Source organism: Stegodyphus dumicola, chromosome 7 (genome assembly GCF_044657685.1).
Source record: "Stegodyphus dumicola isolate Sdum_Otavi_A_Nest chromosome 7, ASM4465768v1".
NCBI lineage: Eukaryota > Metazoa > Arthropoda > Arachnida > Araneae > Eresidae > Stegodyphus > Stegodyphus dumicola.
This window is the reverse complement of record NC_140774.1, coordinates 143,139,784-143,159,968: the sequence shown is the minus strand read 5'-3', so window position 1 is coordinate 143,159,968 and position 20,185 is coordinate 143,139,784. Positions and strand designations below refer to the sequence as shown.

General features: G+C 34.9%; 1 protein-coding gene across 1 annotated transcript in view; it reads right to left on the bottom strand.

Moving 5' to 3' along the window:
• Positions 1-1,881: 1,881 nt before the first annotated feature.
• The window catches only part of LOC118188845 (carboxypeptidase B-like), a 53,379-nt gene continuing 35,075 nt past the window's right edge, over positions 1,882-20,185 (bottom strand). The window contains exons 9-11 of the mRNA XM_035359361.1: positions 18,680-18,882; positions 5,043-5,127; positions 1,882-2,106 (exon numbers count right to left, since the gene is read on the bottom strand). Of these exons, the coding sequence (XP_035215252.1) occupies positions 1,931-2,106; positions 5,043-5,127; positions 18,680-18,882 (464 nt within the window). The 3' untranslated portion in view covers positions 1,882-1,930. The remainder of the gene's footprint in view (positions 2,107-5,042; positions 5,128-18,679; positions 18,883-20,185) is intronic.

The following is a 20,185-nucleotide window of genomic DNA, read 5'->3' as shown; positions in this document are numbered from 1 at the left end:
ATACTGAATTTGATTCATTGTCATTTTCTGTCTTTATTATTTTATTAGCATTCTGTTCATAACGGGTATTTGTAAATTTTTGTTACATTTATGTGGGATTGATGCTAGGCATTTTGCCTACCCAGTACAGTCTCTGCGGATTCCCTGTCCTTCATAGGTTCTTAAACTTTAGCCGCCCCAAAATTTTACTACCCATTGTCTCTCCTAAATTTTACTGCTCTATGCTCCAGTAGATTTTAAAAATTTTATTGCCCCTAAACTCTGCCATCCCTATCGACCACATTGATTGCAGCAATTTTGGCAGTGGCCCTGTGTTTATCGAAAATGTATATAAACCTTGCGTGAATATTCTTCTGTATTTTATTTTGCATTGCTTTTGTATTCGTGTTTTGTACAATTTTTAATTTTTATATATTTGCCGCCTTCGTTTAATATGTTTTGGGAATAACATTTGAGATTTTTTGACAAAAGGTTTTTCAAGCCAAAGGCTGGGGCACATATGTTCCAGCCGTAGTTAATGGTGAGATGTATATGTCCCAAATGTAGCGATAGACTTAATATACGTAGCGATGGACTTAATATATAATAGCGATACACCTATTATTCTGGAATAAAGTTTTTATGAAATAGATTTACGTCGTACAGAACAGGTTAAAAGCATTCTTTGCATTAACCAACACTACACGTTGGGCAATTGATATTTGTTCTTTTATCTATGTTCATTTGTGTACAAAGAGCACAGCGGTGTCTTAATTTTCCAACTATTGGCAAGTGATCCCCAGCATTCAGAAGATTCTAAGTGCTTTTTAACTTATCAGTAAGTTTTAAACTTTTAGTGGGACATATATATCCCGTTAGTAGGCAAAGGGTTAACTTACTCAACTATTTGAAAGTGAGAAATTGCAACTCTGTTCGAGATAAAGCATTTTTATCTCCAGTGCCAGACTGGTGTCATTCCGGAAAACGTAAAATATTTATCTTTAAATTTTAATGCACTAATTCGGCTATTTGAAAACCACGTTTTGCTGCTACACCAAATAGTATACTTACAGTCTCTAAGCACTAGCGTGTTGCTAATTGGTAAAGTGTAAGATATTTAACGTTCAAATTTAATCTTTCTGTTACTGAGTAGTCACTGATAAAGCAGTAAAAGGTGTTCTTAAAAATAGTATTTCTGCATCTGATTGATTTTAATAAAAATGAATTTAAATCATGATATAGCTAACTGGAAATATTAAATATCTTTATAAAATAACATACGCTAAATGAATGACGCATTAAAATCATAATATATTGTATTGTTTTTCCTATAGAAGTTCTTTGGAGCAGATAGTTTTCAAAAAATAATACATAGAATATAAAAGAATGTATAGCAATCGCTAAATCTCTGCTAGAAATTCTAAAGATTTATTACCGGTTTTAAACATTTTGTGATTTTACTGATGAATTTTATGCTGTGTAAATGCGAAGAAAGCGATAGTTAATAATGAAGCTAAAGAGACAAAAACAAATTTTGTTAGCAGCAGTGAGTTCAAGAGCAGATTGGTAACCTGCGATCTCAGCGAAAACATGAAAGACCTTAAAAAATCTTCTGGAGCGACATTAGAATCTGAATTGTTTAAAATCTTTTCCCTCCTCCTTTTTTTGTGTGTGCTAAACTGTAAACTGTATTTTACATTTTATTTAACATAGAAAGAGATCGTATGATACAGAGATATTAAATTGCACCTCTTCCTCTTGTCTAGGAGATTGAAAATCACTTGTATGGGCCTACGGGGAATCTAAATCTAAATATCGGATATTTTCGAAAATGTTCAGGAAGAATTTTTTATTTATATTTGCCAGCAAATGGTTGTATTTGAAAGAAATGAGAGACACGTGTTTTTATTAAACACTTTATTCACTCTTAATTCAGAGTAGGAAACGTCGTTTAGATAGCCTGGATGGCTCCTACCAGTCCATCGAATGTCTCTTCACACATAGGTAGGATCAACTTCTGTGGCAGGAAGAAACCATATCGACCCGTATCCCTGAGCTCTAGAGCAAAAGATAATTTGACGTTTTCCTTAACGTAGGCATAATCCACGGACGAGCCTGCTGCTTCATCTAGTTAACAATGAAGGAAAGGTGAATGATGATAATTAGCAATTGTGAAAACATTGCCAAAATTAAAGTAAGAAATTGTTATCAGATGATCAGCTCTAAAATGCTTAATTTAATATAATTTTCATCTAAATATCAATTGCAAATACCCGTCCATTATAAAAGCATATAATTTTATATATCATAAGATTAAAATTTTATCATTAAGAAATGAATAATACACTGATTACCAATAAGTATTTGGACACCTATGCAAATGACAATATCTGCGGTCCTAAGATACGTCACGGACTCCGCTGGTATATATCGTGTAGGAAACAGCATCGGATTTAGTCGCATGCAAGATACCTCGCAGTTCGGAGCTCTTTGATTTCGAGAAAGGTATAATTATCCGGTATCACAAATGTGGCAGATCCTTAAGGGACATATTTAGCGACTGAAGTACCCAAAATCGACAGTGGCTTATGTGATTAAGAAGTGGAAGGTGAGCGGTTATTGTCGAAATGTGCTCCGAGTAGCAGACCAACGAAACTGGGAGATAGAGACCAATGAGTGCTGTCCAGAGAAATTCGGAAGAACCGCACCCAACCGATGGCCCTCATCCGCGAGGAGTTTCAACAGGCATCCGGGAGTATTGTTTCAATGAATACCATCCGTAAGGAAGCACATCTTGGTTTTCATGGTCGTGCTGCTGCCCATAAGCCTTTGATCACAAAGTCCAACCGCGCTGCTTGGTTAATGTGGTGCAAAGCACATCGAAATTGGATCGTAGATCAGTGGAAACGGATTCTTTGGAGTGACGAATCAAGGTTCACCCTTTACCGTTCGCATGGCAGGGTCTGGGTCTGGCGTCTACCTGGAGAACGTCTCCTGCCAGAATGCATTGTGCCAACAGTCAAGCTCGGCGGAGGTGGAATTATCGTCTGGGGGTGTTTCTCCTGGTATGGGCTGGGACCCTTGGTCCCCATTCATGGTAAGCTCAACTCCGATGCCTACTGTACTATTTTGGATGACAATGTGCTTCCTACGTTGTGACAGTTTTACGGGTTGGACCCCTGTTACTTTCAGGACGACAATGCCAGTTGTCATGTTTCGACGTTAACCAAGGCTTGGTATGGTGCCAATGGAGTTCATCGAATGGACTGGCCTGCCCAGAGTCCAGACCTGAACCCTATCGAGAACTTCTGGGACGAGTTTCATCGCCGAATTCAGGGGTGCACTACCCGTGCAAAATCGGTGAAGGAACTTCTATGTCTTCTCCAAGCCGAGTGAAAGGAACTACCACTAGCTGTCATACAAAGACTTGTGGAAAGTATGTCCCGGAGGGTCCACGCTGTGATTACCTCTCGTGGAGGCTCTACCAACTATTGATTTTGAATAAAGTTAGTTTTTCTTTTCTATCACAGGTGTCCAAATACTTTTTCGTAGTCAGTGTATGTGTGTAATATGTTATCACTAGGAAATGAAATAATTAAAAAATCAATTACAATATCTAAAATTATTGTTAAGGTGTAAAATTTATAGGTAATGCAAGTGCGTTCGTCGAAGCATACTGTCAATTTTTTGCAAAAACAATAATAAATTTCCCTACGCCATACATAGTTTTCCAGCATCGTACTTTACATAATTTTAGCTTTCTTCTGACTTTACTTAAAATATTCTTTTTTTGCAGTTTCAGCGGTAGAAATTAAATGTTACCTGTAATGGTATTATGCTTATACTTATTATTCCTGACGGAGACCCTTGGCCTACAACCGGTTAGCCGACAAGACACTTAGCAAAAGGATATTTAGCTGACATATAAATTTAGCCGATGACAGGACATTTAGCCGAGACGGATATTTATCTGATAGGGACAATTAGATGGATTACAGGACATTTAGTCGACAGAGTATTTAGCAGAAATGAACAACTAGTCGACAGAACATTTAGTCGAGACGAAGATTAGCCGATAGCCGTCAGGACCTTTAGCAGTAGATTATTTAGCCGATAGAACTTTAATCGGCAAGGCAAAGACGACAGCATGATTAGCTGACAGTTAGTATATATAAAACAAAAATATGCTGCAGGTTTTGCAAATATATTTTAGTAAACTTTTTCAAGCTGCTTCCAGGATACACAAAAAGAAGGCTTCCTGACAAATACCGCATTTTTGGCTTTATTTAATGCTACAAGAGTATGTATTTTAAAAGACAGAAAAGCATCCATAGCTTGGCGTAGATCTTGAAATCATGTCATCAGAATAGGCGTCTCTATTTCAGAAGGGCAAAAACAAATCTCTTCGGCTCCCTTAGAGTTTAGAATATCATGGCACTCTTACAGCTAGATTTAGACCGTTGTTGCCGTTCCTGTCACGCTACTTTGGGTTTTCATTTCAATAAGATAATGCTTTATCGCGCATAGCACACATATCTATGCCTCTGCAGTTAAATAACATTTTCTTCGTCAACTAGACGACTAGATCTATTCCACATGGAACATATTTTAAGGCCAATGGGAAAGTTTTCTTGATCATTTGTCAGTATCAACGAATTAACTGGACATTAGAGACAATTTTTCAAGCATATCCCCAGGACACCATCCACTTATTGGAAATGGTGTCATACCTTTTAACAATTTACATCCAGACCAGAGGTGGAGCGACGACTTGTTTAGTTTCGCTTAATGAACAGCAATCTTTCTGCCTGTTGAGAAAGAGAGATAGAGCATCATATACTCGCAAAATTACTCATTCGTTTTTTAGTTTATGTATGTCACATATATTAATTCTTGTCTCAACTAGACATTTTCGTTTTGGTATATCGATTTTTATATCTTAAAATCAATTTCTCATGATGCTAAATTCTAATACAAAGAATTAATTACATCTATGCATCTACAGAAGATTTTACGTTAGTCACTTATAGCATCATAATATTATAACTGTAAAACATACTCACAAATGATATTCGCAATAGATCCTACTTTGTATTGAGTACCGTATTTCGCAGCTAAAGCTTTAGCACCTGCCTTTCCAACACGCTCCTGAAAGTAGAATAATAATTTGCAGAATTCGTGAAATTTTAATTACATTATGAGTATAACCTGTAAATATACCTTCATAATCAATTTGCAGCTTGTGACTTGCTTGAAGAAACAAGCAAAATATGCATCTATGTTTCTGGAACTGCTAAGGAAATAAAAATGTGTTCTGAATACTTGCTGTCCGACAGTTCACCTCTACATGTTGCAAGTAAAATGCGTAATGGTGAATTGATAAGTTATTCAGTAATCCGTTACTAATCAAAGAGTCAAAAATCTATCTGCCTGAAAATATTGCGCTTAATAAAGAAATTTAATGTATTTTTAAAATATTTCGATAAAAAAATTAAACACGTAAACGATATCAACAGTTAACTACAAAAAACACTGTCATTAATTTGTGCCTCAAATGATACATAACATATCTAAAATAATTTTGATTTTAAGTTAATGTTTTTCAGTGATGAGAATCATAATTTTCTTATCGTTAATGATGTAAGTATTTTTTTATTATTAATAGGCTTACTATGATAATTTTGCTCGAGCTAGAAAACTTCTGAGAAAATAATCACAACCGAAAATAAAATTTATTGGATAAGTATTTATTAAAAAGGTTAAATGATGAAGTTGTTAACCAAAACGAAAAAGTTGAAAACTTTTTAAAACCAACTGAACATATCTTATCATTAAGAAATTATTAGTATTTGATACTGATCCGAAATTTCTTTATTTTTTATTTGTTAGTATTTAGTTACATTTATTTATTAATAGTTATTAATTATTTATTGATTTATTTGTTATTTTTAAAGGCATTAAAAAATTCGCTGCAATTCAGTTTACTGTTAATTTAGCAGATTAATAAAACTTTTACGATTAATTCAGCCATTCTACTTCTTAAGATCACACGATATTCCTTATTGATAATACTCCTTCGACTGATGATGTGCCAGGCATCTTGAAAATGTGTTCTATTATTTGAACAAGATTAGGCAATGAACGTTTTTACTTTCTTGTACGAAGTAAAAAGGAAGTATTGTAATCGCGAAAAGTTTCAGGCAGCATATTTCAACGAAAATATCCATTATGACCGCTATCGAATGCAATTTAACGATATTTTTGCGTGATATCTGTACGTAAGGAGAGAATAAAAGACTCGTTTCCTCAAAAAAAATTATAAAACTGTTTTAAAATTAATTCTGAAGAGAAATTTTCGTGGCGTCTGTACGAATGTATGTACGTACGTATCTCGCATAACTCAAAAACGAGTAGCCTCAGAACTTTGAAATTTTGTATATAGGACTGCTATAACATGTAGATGTGCACCTCGTATTTTGGTTGCAATCGGCTGCACCAAACGTATATAAATATATTTCTATATATATCCACTCTGTTACCCCGCTCAGTGATCTCAGTATCTTTACTCTTATATGTTTGTAAATTGAACATTTTTTGCTTTAAAAATGATTGAATTATGTTGTTTTTATCTTCCGATAAAGGTTTTTATGCCTTTCGTAATTCTGTATGCAATATTTTTAGAATTAGCAACAATTTTAAAGCTCTTTAAGTGCCGCTAAGCCTTTTTTTTATGGCGGCCATTGATTGTTTACATTTGAAGCAGCAGACTAGTGGATTTGTTGAGAATCTAGAGAAACTTAGCTTCGCAACAACAAAGATAACGCCTTCATTTATTATTGCCAATTAAATCATGCTTAATCCTTTCTGGAACTTTTTCGAGGAAATAAGTCTTTAAGATTTACTTCGTAATTTTTAATATAGATATTTTGATTTTTTATGTATTTTTGCCTTCTCGCGAAGTGAGAACTGAATTAATTGAATGAGAAATACTCAATAGTTTGTGAAAAACTGTTTCTCTTTTGTTTTGTTTGCTTAATTTTTTTATACATCATTCTAGCTTTATTATAATATTTGAATAGAACATGTGGCAACGATTAGATAATTCTATTCTTTGATATAAATGTTGTCCATTTTGAGTTATAATATGAACGAAATATAATACTTTTAAGTGAATCTAGCGCCAGAGTGTCGCTATGGTAAACAAATACTAGAGTGAATTTTAAAGAATGCATTTATTCTATTGTGGTTTATGCCCTGTCGGCGAAGTAGATTTAATTCAATCCAATAAGTTTAAAGGAAATGCAAGAAAAAATGCGTATAATTTAATATTCCGTACAAGGAAGTCATGTGGTGTACACATCAGATTTTTTCTTCTAAATAACTTAAAAGTTATATACATTTTTCTTACAACTTTTGTTCTTAAAATTTTCATAATTAGCTATACAAAAAGCTTTTCCAATTACTGTTTCATCAAAATGTTGATCTATGTTTACTGTATTATTTGTGAGAGTTGCATTAAATTTTTTCACTTGAAGTTTCAATTTCCGACCACGATAATTTACTTTTGTTTATCCAAATAAAAGATTCTGCTCTACCAAGACCGTTTTCTCATAGCTCAATATACGAAAGACATCTATCAAAAAAAGCTATAACCTCTTTTAGGATTGTATTGGTATTAATAGTGTGTATTCGACACTTTTACAATTTTACCAAATCACTGGAATTAAAAAAAGTAATATAAAAAAATTAAAGTCATTTCCTGCTTAGGTCAAAAAAATGTTTATTTAGTTACTTTTTATTAATATTATTAACATTTTTCGTTTCTCATTGGCAGCTATAGAATAATTAGTATATATAAATAAGTAGGAATTGACTTTAATATGAGAAAAACCTGTATTACCATTAAGTTTCATCCACTACAAGTTTAAAAAAGTGTATTTGAACTTGATTGGATGAATAAAAGGTATTTTATTAACGACTGAAAATTTGAACAAGATATAGGAGCAGTGTGAGCTAATAGTAGGAATTTAATATCTAACTGGCCAGGACACAGATACCGCCTCATCAAATCGGGGCAATCTCGCTCAAAGGGGCCCGTCTAATAAGCATAATTATTAAGGCACTGCAGTTAGTTTCAAAATTTGCACCACAATTCTAATTCTTCTTTCAAGAAATTATACATAATATATCGTTATTTATACTGTTTTTTTTACCTTAAAATCAACTGTAATATTTTTAATAGCATTTTTACCTGAAACTTCTAAATACACGAATATCAGCCCAAACAGCCAAATTTCAGAATAGCATAACTTTGTGCCCAATTTGTGCTCCATTTTTGCTCCAATGAAAACGAAATCGCCGAGCTTTAGAATATCACCAAAATGTTGAACAAATGTTATATTTACTTAAGAAGTCGCTCTCTTAAATTTTGATTGGATCTTAATGGACTAAATAATTTGGTATCATGATATTCTTTTTTTCGCCTATAGTTATATTATATTCTTCTCTCATCGCTCAGGAATCCATATCTTCTAGAGATCCATAGTTTTGGTATTATTAAGCGTATATTTATTACCCATTATAGCAAATAATGAAACAGAATTTGAATAAGGACTTGACATGATTCTCGTGTGACTAATTAAAAACACACAAAACATTTGCAAACAAAACTTGAAGAGTTTTTCTTGCATTTCACATATTATTGGGTACGCTTTATAAAACTTTAAAAGCATAGCCTCTTGAAGCATAGTTCAATTATCTTGACTCATCTTGACTATGGGGATACTATAAAATATTCATAATCCAGTTCAATCCATAGTAGGGTTTCAAGTGGATTATGGATCAATTATCTTGACTATGCGGATACATTTCAACTATGACAATGTAGTAGTGCTGTAAGGATCTTAAGTTTTACTAACGTTTATTCTATTTTAAAATCTTTACTATCACTTCTTATTTTCTACTTCCGACCAGAATTATAAGCGTTAAGGTTTTTATGCAAAGTTTGTCTGGCGAACGCCAAGTATTTAAGTTGTGGCTTTTTGCCAAGCGAGAGAGAGGAAGCAGTGAGTCGAAGCAGGCCGCTTACCTTAGAAGTTACGCAGTTACTTGTTGCCTTCCAGGCCAGAGGTTTCAATCCTCTTGATAAATTGTAAACGTATTGTAGTGTTCACAGTTCTCTGTACTACATACGCTTCCTGTTATTATAAGGCCAATCTTCCACGTTTATTAAAGTTAAATTAGAGTTTAGTTTTATTTTTATACTTTTACGTTTTGACCCCAAGTAGCGGGTCTGTGTATTCCGAAGTACGGAAGTTATTGTAAATAGAGAAAAAAATAAAGGGTTTTGTATACCCTTCTTGTGTATCCTGTCTACTTCCCACAATTAGTGAACATAGCTTTAGTAAGCTCTCTGTTCCGAGTCAGGTCCTTGCATGTTCCCGAAGAAGGTAAGAAGGAACATTGAACCTGATAGTGGCGCCCAACGAAGAAGAATAACCATGGCCGAGTTTCAAGAAGAACCTGTGCTGCCTGCAGAAACGGCTCAGAATCCAGAAATGCCAGCTGCCGCCCTGGAAGGATTTGGTTACATCGTCCAGACCATGCGCGCTTCGATGAAACCAGAAGCAACATTTAATGGAAACTCACCGGTAACCAGTTTTTTGGAAAAATTGGATGTCCACTTCCTGCTCTATGCCGTGCACGAGTTTCAAAAAGTTACCTTAGCTACCAGCGCTTTGAGGGGCCAACCGCTTAACTGGTTCAAATGTATAGGCAGAAGTCTCTTGGATCAAGCAGGAAGTCCCACCTATACTTACGAGAATTTCAAGACTGCCCTACTAAAATCCTTCCCTGTTGTAAGGGATCGTGCGAAATTAGAAACGGAACTTTTTAGTATATATCAACAAAGAATCGAAAACCTCTCAAGCTTTATTTTAAGAAACATTCACGTCTTCAAACTCTTGTATGGAAACCGTCCGGATCCTGAAATAATTCAAGTGATTTTGCCGAGGTTACTGCCCCAAGTGCAAGACTTTATTGAATTAAGAAATCCGACTACACTGGAAAAGTTATTTGAGCTAGCAATCCAGTTTGAAAGTAGAAGAACGGCGGACGTCGAAAGAAGACGCCAATATCAACAGCGAAACCAATTTGGTACGACAAGACTACAGCAAACTCAAGCACACGGCTACGGAGAATAAGCGAATCAGTGGGCAAGGAAACCCGAGCATTCAAAAACAGCCGGCGAACGTCGACAGTTCAATAGCAACCCAGGAAAAAAGTCTCAAGGCCAGTGGAAAAAGAAGGAAAGCATGGAAACAAAAAAGGATTTAAACTAAAACGGGTTTCTGCTGACGGGAGGGTGCGGAAATCCGAAGGCCACGAAAACCCCTCTTCCTACAAGTTAAATACAGTAATGGTGAAAAATCTGACTCTTCCGAAGATTGAAGTGTTGGTGAATAATATCCCAGCCACCGCACTCCTGGATACAGGCGCGCAGTGTTCCTGTGTGGCAGAAGATTTTTTTAGGAAGTATTTTCGTAAATATCGCATATATAATTCGGATAATACGACAGTGTTAGCTGCGCAAGGAGAAAGATGTAAGTGCATAGGTAAAGTACCTCTGTATATCCGTATCAAGGACGAACAAGTAAAGGTGATGTTTTTTATAGTAAAGAATCTGCAAGCACATATAATCTTAGGAATAGATTTTCTTTCAGACGCACAAGCAACACTGGATTTTAATGAAGCGTCCCTTAAGCTGACAATGAAACCAGTTCGTGCAGAAAAGGCTGAACCGCCAATGTTAAAGCTTGACCACCTCCCTAATGACGAGCAAGGAAGAATCCGACAAGTGGTAAGTGAATTTGCTTCGTTATTTAGTGATATTCCAGGATTTACTCAGGTTACTAACCATAGTATTGACACCGAAGATGCAATGCCAGTTCGCCAAAAACCATACCGGTATGATAAGAATAAGGAAAATATTATAGAATGGCATATCACCGATATGCTACGTAAAAAGATCATAACGCCCATCTCAAGTAGTTATGCTAGCCCGGTGGTTTTATGTAAGAAAAATAATGACTATCCTTTGACGCATCCAGAAAGGTGGAGATTCGCTATTGATTACCGTAAATTAAACTCCATAACTAAATATCCGGTATATCCGTTACCCATCATTGAAGAAATTCTAAGGAACATAAAGTCAACCAAATTTATGACGACTTTAGACTTAACGACTGGTTATTTTCAAATAGGGGTTAGGCCTGAGGACGTGCCTAAAGGCTCGTTTCCACTACTGCGTACGAACGCGTTGCGTCAATTGAAGACACGCCTACGGCATCCGTACAAGCGTTTCCACTGCTGCGTATGAGTAAAATATTTTCATTTTCCGCCGCTAGGTGTCACTGTAATGTTTTGGCGCAAGCAGTTCGCGAGTTACGACGCTGAACATCTGAATTTTTCCCGCTTAAGCGAGTATTGTTTGTTTTGGATTTGATATGGAATTTTAGATAAGTAAGGTTATAATGCATATTATGAATATCACGAATTCCATAGAAGCTGAAATAAATTTAAAAAAAAAAATTTTGTGTTTCTAGAAGCCTTAAATATTATGAAATAATATATATATTATTAAAACTAAAATGTACTGTTAGTGAAAAAGTAAACAAATAAATAACATAAAATAAAAAAGTTAAAGGGATTAAAAAATAGTTGGTACTTTAAAAGTACAGAGCAACTGTAAGGAAAGGTTCACAATATTTAAGCAAAATTTGCTATGCTTGTATACTGCTGACTTCAGGGTCATAGCTGGATAATTTATTAGAAATCTCGTTTGTTTTAAAATGCACTATGGGCAGTTATATTTTATACATAATCCATAAAATATTATTTTTAATTTAAACATTTTTAATTCATATCTCTTTTTATACAAGAAGTTATAAAAATAAGATTTTTCTCTTTATATATACACACATTAGGTAAAGAAAATGGAAATATTTAATTAATTAATTCCTGCGCTTCTGCAGGAGAGGACTGAATTTAAAAGCAATTATTATAGTAATTTTTTGTTAAAAAAATGTTTAGGGCATTAATACTGTCTCATGTTAATTGGAATGAAAGTTTAGAGTCGTAAACATCCCAAAGTCTGAGCACATGTATATACATTCACATAAAAGTGAAACGAAAATATATATATATATATCTGCAGGGTTTCAAAATAAATTAAATTTAAATAATTCTCTTGCGCCATTGCTGCAAGGAATGAAATTTGAATTTAACAAACATTTTCTATTCGTAAAAATTAATTAAATTTAAATGAAATTTAATGCAAACAAATAAAGGATTAATTATTGCTGCGAACTAATATACAATATCATTTAAATTCTGAGAGCATATGTAAATCAAGTGCAAGTATCAAAATCCATGAATAAATATATAATTCCAAAAATTTATTTATCCTATTATTCACTTATGCATTTTTATAAGTTTTTTAGGATTAAATCTATCCTATTATTCATTTATGCATTTTTATAAATTTTTTAGGATTAATAAGCTATCCTATTATTCACTTACGCATTTTTATAATTTTTTTAGGATTAATAATCTATCCTATTATTCACTTATGCATTTTTATAATTTTTTTAGGATTAATAATCTATCCCATTATTCACTTATGCATTTTTATAAATTTTTTAAGGATTAATAAATTTTTGGAATTATATATTTATTCATGGATTTTGATACTTGCACAGCAATAATTAATCATTTCTTTGTTTGCATTAAATTTCATTTAAATTTAATTAACTTTAAATTTGCTTTTTACGAATAGAGAATGTTTGTTAAATTCAAATATATATGTTCAGGATATGCTTTAAATTAGTATTATATAATTTTCAAACTTTTTTGCGGGAAAAATTTAAATAAATAAGAGCATAAATAAAACAATATATTTAATGCATATAATAATAGAAATAAATTATAAAACACGAATATAGATCAAATTGGAATAAAAAGGTAAGAAAGTTGCAGACATGGTGCAAAAAGCGTATGGGATTCGAACTCACGACTCCAAAAAGTGGACATCGTTACCATCAGCTTTACCACTAAGCTAGGATTACACATAAGTCGCATGCATATTTTGGGTTATATACATCATCAAGTAAATGAATTCTTAAAACTTAAGTTTTTTGGTCCTATTTTACTTTGCTATTGTCTGAAAAATTCACCAGAGTTTGTTCTTCAGCTTCTAGTACATTTTTTGGAAAAATCATTATCTTTTAAAGTGGCGTTCCGATTGAAGTTAAACGGGCTGCTAAAAATATATTTCATGTGCTTACAAATATATGTTATCCAAAAAGATATATTTATAAAGGGAAATACAAATTTAACATACTCTTCAATGAACTGGAGTATTTAAAAGGCTATCAAATTTAATTTATAATTAACGTTTTTAGTTTTTACCTGTTTCAAAAGAAAAAAATAGCAAATCTTTTAATCATATCTAATTTGCTATAGCAGTTTGATATAGTCAGGCATTCATTTTCATTAAAGCTAAATGAGTATGCAGAACTAAAAAATGATTATCAGAACAAATTTTGCTATTTCATGGACTTGGAATGATAATTTTTGCCGCTGATTTTCTTGAACGAACAAGTACTGTAGTTGCAGTTATCTTGTTTTTCTTATCATTTTAAACTAAATTCAGCTGATTGCTGTCATTTTCAGCACGCAGATTTCTCGCTATAATGTTAATTCAGAAATAAGTATTTTTTAGCTAAACATTCTTTCCCTATTAGCGAGCGTTCATCGCTACTTCTGCCGCCATTAATTTTTAGTCACTGCACCTGATTGCTCCTTTTTCGCCACGTGACCCCAACGCAACCGCAGACATACGGATAGGATTGTTGAACTCCATCCGTATGTCATCCGTCACCGCACACCGACCGGATTGCAGATGTCAATCAAAGTGAATTCGCTCGCTGATTGGAGAAACGCATACGCACCGCAACGCATACGCAGTAGTGGAAACGGGCCTTAAGACTGCTTTTATAACCAAGTCTGGCACTTATGCATTTTTGCGTATGCCGTTTGGCATTTCAGGGGCCCCGGCAACATTTCAGCGATGCATGGACATTGTGTTAAGACCTGTTCTTGGAAAGTCCACATTTATCTATTTAGACGATATCATTATTACTAGTGATAATCTCGACCAACATGTACAGGATTTAAGACAGGTGTTTTCCTTATTAAATGAGGCCGGTCTAAAAGTTAATGTCGAAAAGTGCAAATTTGCAGCCCCTGAATTAAAATATTTAGGTTACAAGATATCTCAGAAAGGAATAGAGACAGACGAATCAAAAATAATCGCTGTACAAAAGTATCCGACTCCAAACACGGCAAAGAAGCTCTCTTCTTTTCTAGGACTTTGTTCATATTATAGGTCCTTTATAAAAGATTTTGCAGCTATCGCTGAGCCATTGTTAAAATTAAAAAGGAAAAAGGCAAGATTCTCGTGGACGGCCGAAGCCAATAGTGCTTTCGAAAAATTAAAACAAGCATTAACGCAAGCCCCTCTGTTGAAATTTCCTGAAAAGGATGAGAATTTAGAAATTTCAGCAGATGCTTCGGATTATGCGGTAGGAGCGGTACTTTCGCAAAATCAGCAGCCCGTGGCATTTTTTAGCCGAACTTTAAATCAAACACAAAGAAACTATTCCGCGACCGAGAGAGAGGCACTTGCAGTTCTGTTAGCACTGCAAAAGTTCCGAGTCTATTTTGGAAAGGCGCCAATAACAGTGTACTCTGATCATGCGGCGGTAACTAGATTGTACTCAGGGAAAAATTTATCCCCAAGGTTAATAAGATGGGCACTCAAGCTGCAAGAATATAATCTGGTAATCAAGCATACCCCCGGAAAGGAAAATATCGTAGCAGGTGCCCTATCAAGAATTAAAATAGATGAACAAGGTAATACCGTAAAGGTGGCAATGCTCACAGCATGTACAATAAATTCCCGAGAAACTGTAATAACCGAATTGGGTAAGGATCCTGAATTTGGAAGCATTTATGAGTATTTAAAGGATCCTGAAAATTTTAGCCACCAAGATATTGTGGCGATAAGAAATAGGGCGGCCCATTACGAACTAATAGATGGTCTATTATTCTATACGAAAACTACGAATTCCAACAACGAATTTCGACCTGTTATCCCAGCTAGTCTTAGATTAAATATCCTGCAGGAGCTCCATGACAGCCCTTTAGCTTCTCATGCTGGTATTCGAAAAACTATCCAACGCGTACGCGAGGCAGTCTACTTTCCTGAACTGCAAAAGTTAACAAGGGCGTATGTCCAGTCCTGCCCAACATGTCAAGCAGTTAATTAAATTAATTTCCGCCCGGCCGGGTTTCTAAATAGTATTAAATCCGAATTTCCAAATGAAATAATTGGCATCGATTTATTGGGCCCTTTCCCAAAAAGTCAGTTAAATAAAAGTCGCTATCTCCTTGTTATGGTTGATCATTTTAGTAAATGGACCGATTTGTTCCCTTAAAACGAGCCTCCGCGAAATTAGTTACTGATTCTATTTTAAATAAATATATTTTAAAATACGGGGCGCCCCTAAAAGTTATATCGGATAATGGTCCTCAATTTGTAAGTAATATATTTGAAGTCATGTGCCAAAAACTGGGCATACGTCATTTAAAAATGGTCCCGTATCAGCCGCAATCAAATATAGCGGAACGGGTCAATAGAAATATAGTGAAAATTATCCGTAGTTATGTTAAAAATTTTCATAAAAGCTGGGATAACTATGTCAATGAATTTACTTTCGCCCTTAGAACCGCAAAACATGATACAACGGGCAAAACTCCTGCTGAGTTATTTCTAGGCAGAAAGATTATAACGCCGTTAGATAAATTATTTTATGTGCAACAAAGAGCCCCAGAATTTAAAATGGGTGATATAGAAAAACTAATAAAAGAAGCAAAAAAGAATACGGAAGTAGCACAAAGAAAACAGAAGCTCTATTATAATTTGAAACGACGGGGAGTAACTTATAAAGTAGGGGATGAAGTTTTAAAAATTACGCAAAGTGAATGTAACTTTCTTCAGCACCAGAAGATAAGACTGCCAAATTTTTTCCACGATTTGAAGGACCATATGTTATAGAAAAAATAACTCACGCTGTAGTAGTGTTAAAAGCCAGAAATGGTGAAACCTGCTCCGCAAACATTGATCAAATCAAACCCTACTTCGATCGTAATAAAATGCAAATATTTTCAGATCTTTTGCAGGGTCCGGCACGGCAGGCACAGCAGGCAAAAACTCCAGAGGTGGAACAACGACAAGTACAAGGGCAAGCCATTAAGAGGCAGGAGCAAGTGAAAAGAAAATTTCCCCGCGGAAAAATTGAAGGTAGCAAGAAAAAGAAGCCGTTCCACCGTCCAGAAAAGAGAGTTCACGAACACCCCCAGAATGAAGAAGGGAGAAGGACGACGTATGTGAAGAGAACCAGGAGAAATGACGGCAACTATAACCCGGCTCTAAAACGGAAGATCTACTCATCCGACAGAACTCTCCGCAGCAAATGCCGCCGAACTGCAGAAGGGCCATCAGCGGCGGAGGAAAAGTTACAAGGAAAATTTGAACGGCCAGCAACAAGGTCCAAGAAGGAACACGAAAGAAGTTTCCCGGTTCCGCCAAGACCAGCTGCCATCAAACGGCCAAGACCACAAGCAGAGGAGAAAAAGAAGGTATTCAAGGTGACCGAACTGGTGAAAAAAGGAAGCTTCCAGAGGAAGGCCCTGAAGGGCGAGCCCGTACAAGAAGGAGGATAAATCAAACAACTATCTGCAATACCTTTAAGGACTGTGCCCAGAAAAGGATGTCCGAATATCACAAAGATAAGTAAAATTTTATGTTACTTTGCAAACTTAAGTTAATCTTTCATTCTTACTGCAAGTGGCAGATTTCAAGAAGATTTACCTCATGCGAGGTCTACCTTTATCGCCAAAAGGGCGAGAAATGAGTTGTTACCGATTTTGGTATTATGTTTTTCAATTACTCGCGCATAAAACTAAAGTTGATGTATAATAGCGTTGTGTAAAGACTTAAATATTGTAAAAAGTTATTGTATAAATTTTATTTAAAACATTCTAGCAAGAAAGAAGTTTTAGTCTGAAAGACTTTTTGAAATGTAGTATTTCAATGTAGAAAGAGTTGGCACTTGCTTTGAAAAGAATAAAAGTTAACAATGTACTACTAATGTATGTTTTCAAATGTGTAAAATTAACGGCATCTTGATATGTTCTTATATACAATGTGAACTGTTATTTTAAATGTTAAGAAATACCGTGATATGGTAAAAGTGAAAGTAATGTTAAATTTTGTTTTATTCGTGTGACTGTAAAAAGACTAAATCATGGTGAATATGTGTTAAAGGTTGAATGATGTAGTTAGGCTCTCTGACGCTACACTTCAGAGTTAGACACTTTCAGAATAGTACCTCAGGGTTTAGAGTTGAAATTAGGGTGTGTTAAGAGGTCTTGTTATGTTGAATTTTAACACGTTAGTGTCTTGATTGTAGGAGGAAGTGTGGAACACGTAGACAGAAACACATTCGTGTTTGGTGTTCTTTTACAACACATGTCAGAGAGTACGGGGAGAGATAATTAAAATAGTCATGAATGAAATAAGAATGTTGAGAGAAATATAATTATACATGTTACTTGCCATTTCATTGTGCAACATTTAATTAAACTAGTTTTCCTTCCAGATCTCTGGAAGGAACCAGACTTGAATAAAAGCTCCTGTTTAGATGCAGTACAGATGAAAAAAAAATGTGTATCCTGGGAGCTGCTATTGTAAAAACAAATTTCTTTCTTTTAAATTTCTAGTTTCTAGCAAAAAATATTTGTAAAAGATTGGCCTCGCGTTAGATTCTAGAGCTAAAAGTTTTCAACAAGGTCCTTTTAGACCTCAGTTTCAAACTAATTAACTCTGGCGGGAAGTATGTAAGGATCTTAAGTTTTACTAACGTTTATTTTATTTTAAAATCTTTACTATCACTTCTTATTTTCTACTTCCGACCAGAATTATAAGCGTTAAGGTTTTTATGCAAAGTTTGTCTGGCGAAAGCCAAGTATTTAAGTTGTGGCTTTTTGCCAAGCGAGAGAGAGGAAGCAGTGAGTCGGAGCAGGCCGCTTACCTTAGAAGTTACGCAGTTACTTGTTGCTTTCCAGGCCAGAGGTTTCAATCCTCTTGATAAATTGTAAACGTATTGTAGTGTTCACAGTTCTCTGTACTACATACGCTTCCTGTTATTATAAGGCCAATCTTCCACGTTTATTATTCTAAAGTTAAATTAGAGTTTAGTTTTATTTTTATACTTTTACGTTTTGACCCCAAGTAGCGGGTCCGTGTATTCCGAAGTACGGAAGTTATTGTAAATAGAGAAAATAAAGGGTTTTGTATACCCTTCTTGTGTATCCTGTCTACTTCCCACAATTAGTGAACATAGCTTTAGTAAGCTCTCTGTTCCGAGTCAGGTCCTTGCATGTTCCCGAAGAAGGTAAGAAGGAACATTGAACCTGATAGTGCAACCAAGAATTAATATAGGTGGGATGCTAGATTTTGCAAATGGTATTGCAGCAGAGATAAAATCTAGAATAACGGTGGTAAATATTTACTTACCATCTCAGCATAATCAGGAGGCAATGTCTTCTTTATTCCGTAAGGTGTCATCCATAGTTGAGAAAAGGCGTGGATGGAGAAGTAAGCTTTCAGGCGGCTACCTAATGTAACCATGAGATCTCTCAGAGCTCGTGCTTCGCTTTCAGAAAAAGGTTTGTCTCCACAGAAAATATCGTCACAAGGCTTAAGGGAAGTTCCAACGCCTGTGAAATTCCATGCATAAATTGCACTTAATATTAACGTCTTACTGTTTAACGTACACATTCACGTATACATATGTAATAATTTAGAATGCCAAAAATTTTAATCATAGCCGATATTTTAGATAATTGTATTGTAGAATGCGTAGTTACAACCAGACGCAGCCATTGTGAGCTTTCAACGCACTTTATTTCTTTTAGACAAAGTGACTCTTAAGAAGAATATTCTGATTCACACACCATTGTAGGCGCAATCTGCATCCAATCGCAATGACATTTTAGGAAGCTTCCTCAGTTAATTTTATAAATTAACTGAGGAATACAAGACGTACGATTTGAGAAAGGAAGAATTGCTCACGGAGTCCTTATCTGTAATTGGTAAGTTTCAGTTTGAATATTACTCCTTTTGCACATTCACATAACTACCAGTTTACGAATTACGTAATTTGAAGGGTTATTGCATTATAAACGCCTCCCAAACGGGATAGTGGTTAGTTACTCTGACTGCCGTACCAAAGGGCCCGGGTTCGAATCCCGGAGAAGCCATAGACGTTTTCAAATGTATAGTGTCTTTTCGGCATGGGGATACTCTAAATATATGGCGTATATGGCGAGCTGAAAGTCCCCTCATGCGCGTTGGTGGTAGAAGAAACAGGGGTGCAAAATCCTCAGTACCACCCTCATGGTGTTCTTCTTCAAAATTAAAGGGTAAATAAAAGTCCAATCTCCTTCAGACTCTGGCAACCATTCTTTCATAAAATATCGACTCAACAGCAAATAAACAATATCGTAAATGGCATTAATTTTACTAAAGATATATAATTTTTGCTTAAATAACTTACGCCGTTTAATTAAACCTCAAGGTAAACATGTCACGTTTTCTAGAATAGTGTCTCTAGGTGACAACGCAAACTTCAGAAGTAATTTCACTTTCTGAAACTATGCAGAACTTTGCGAAACTACACGAACATTCATCAATACGGGCTCTGCAACAATTGCATTGCTCTCGTGTAAATATAATTCTTGAAAATAACACAACGAAATAGTTCGAATGTTTATCTCTGATGTTTGATCGCCATCACACCATGCGCAAATATATTAGGAAACTAGTATTAACATTTAACATTCGTATTTACATTCGTTACGTAAGCTGATTTGATAGAAAGGCGGCAGTGACTAATTCAAGTCAACAATAACGTTAAACAATTTGTACAGTGCTTTACTTTTTTTATTATAAAAGCTAGTTCTTTAAATCTATATATATATAAAAAATAATGTAGTACTGACGATTCAGAATATTTTCTTT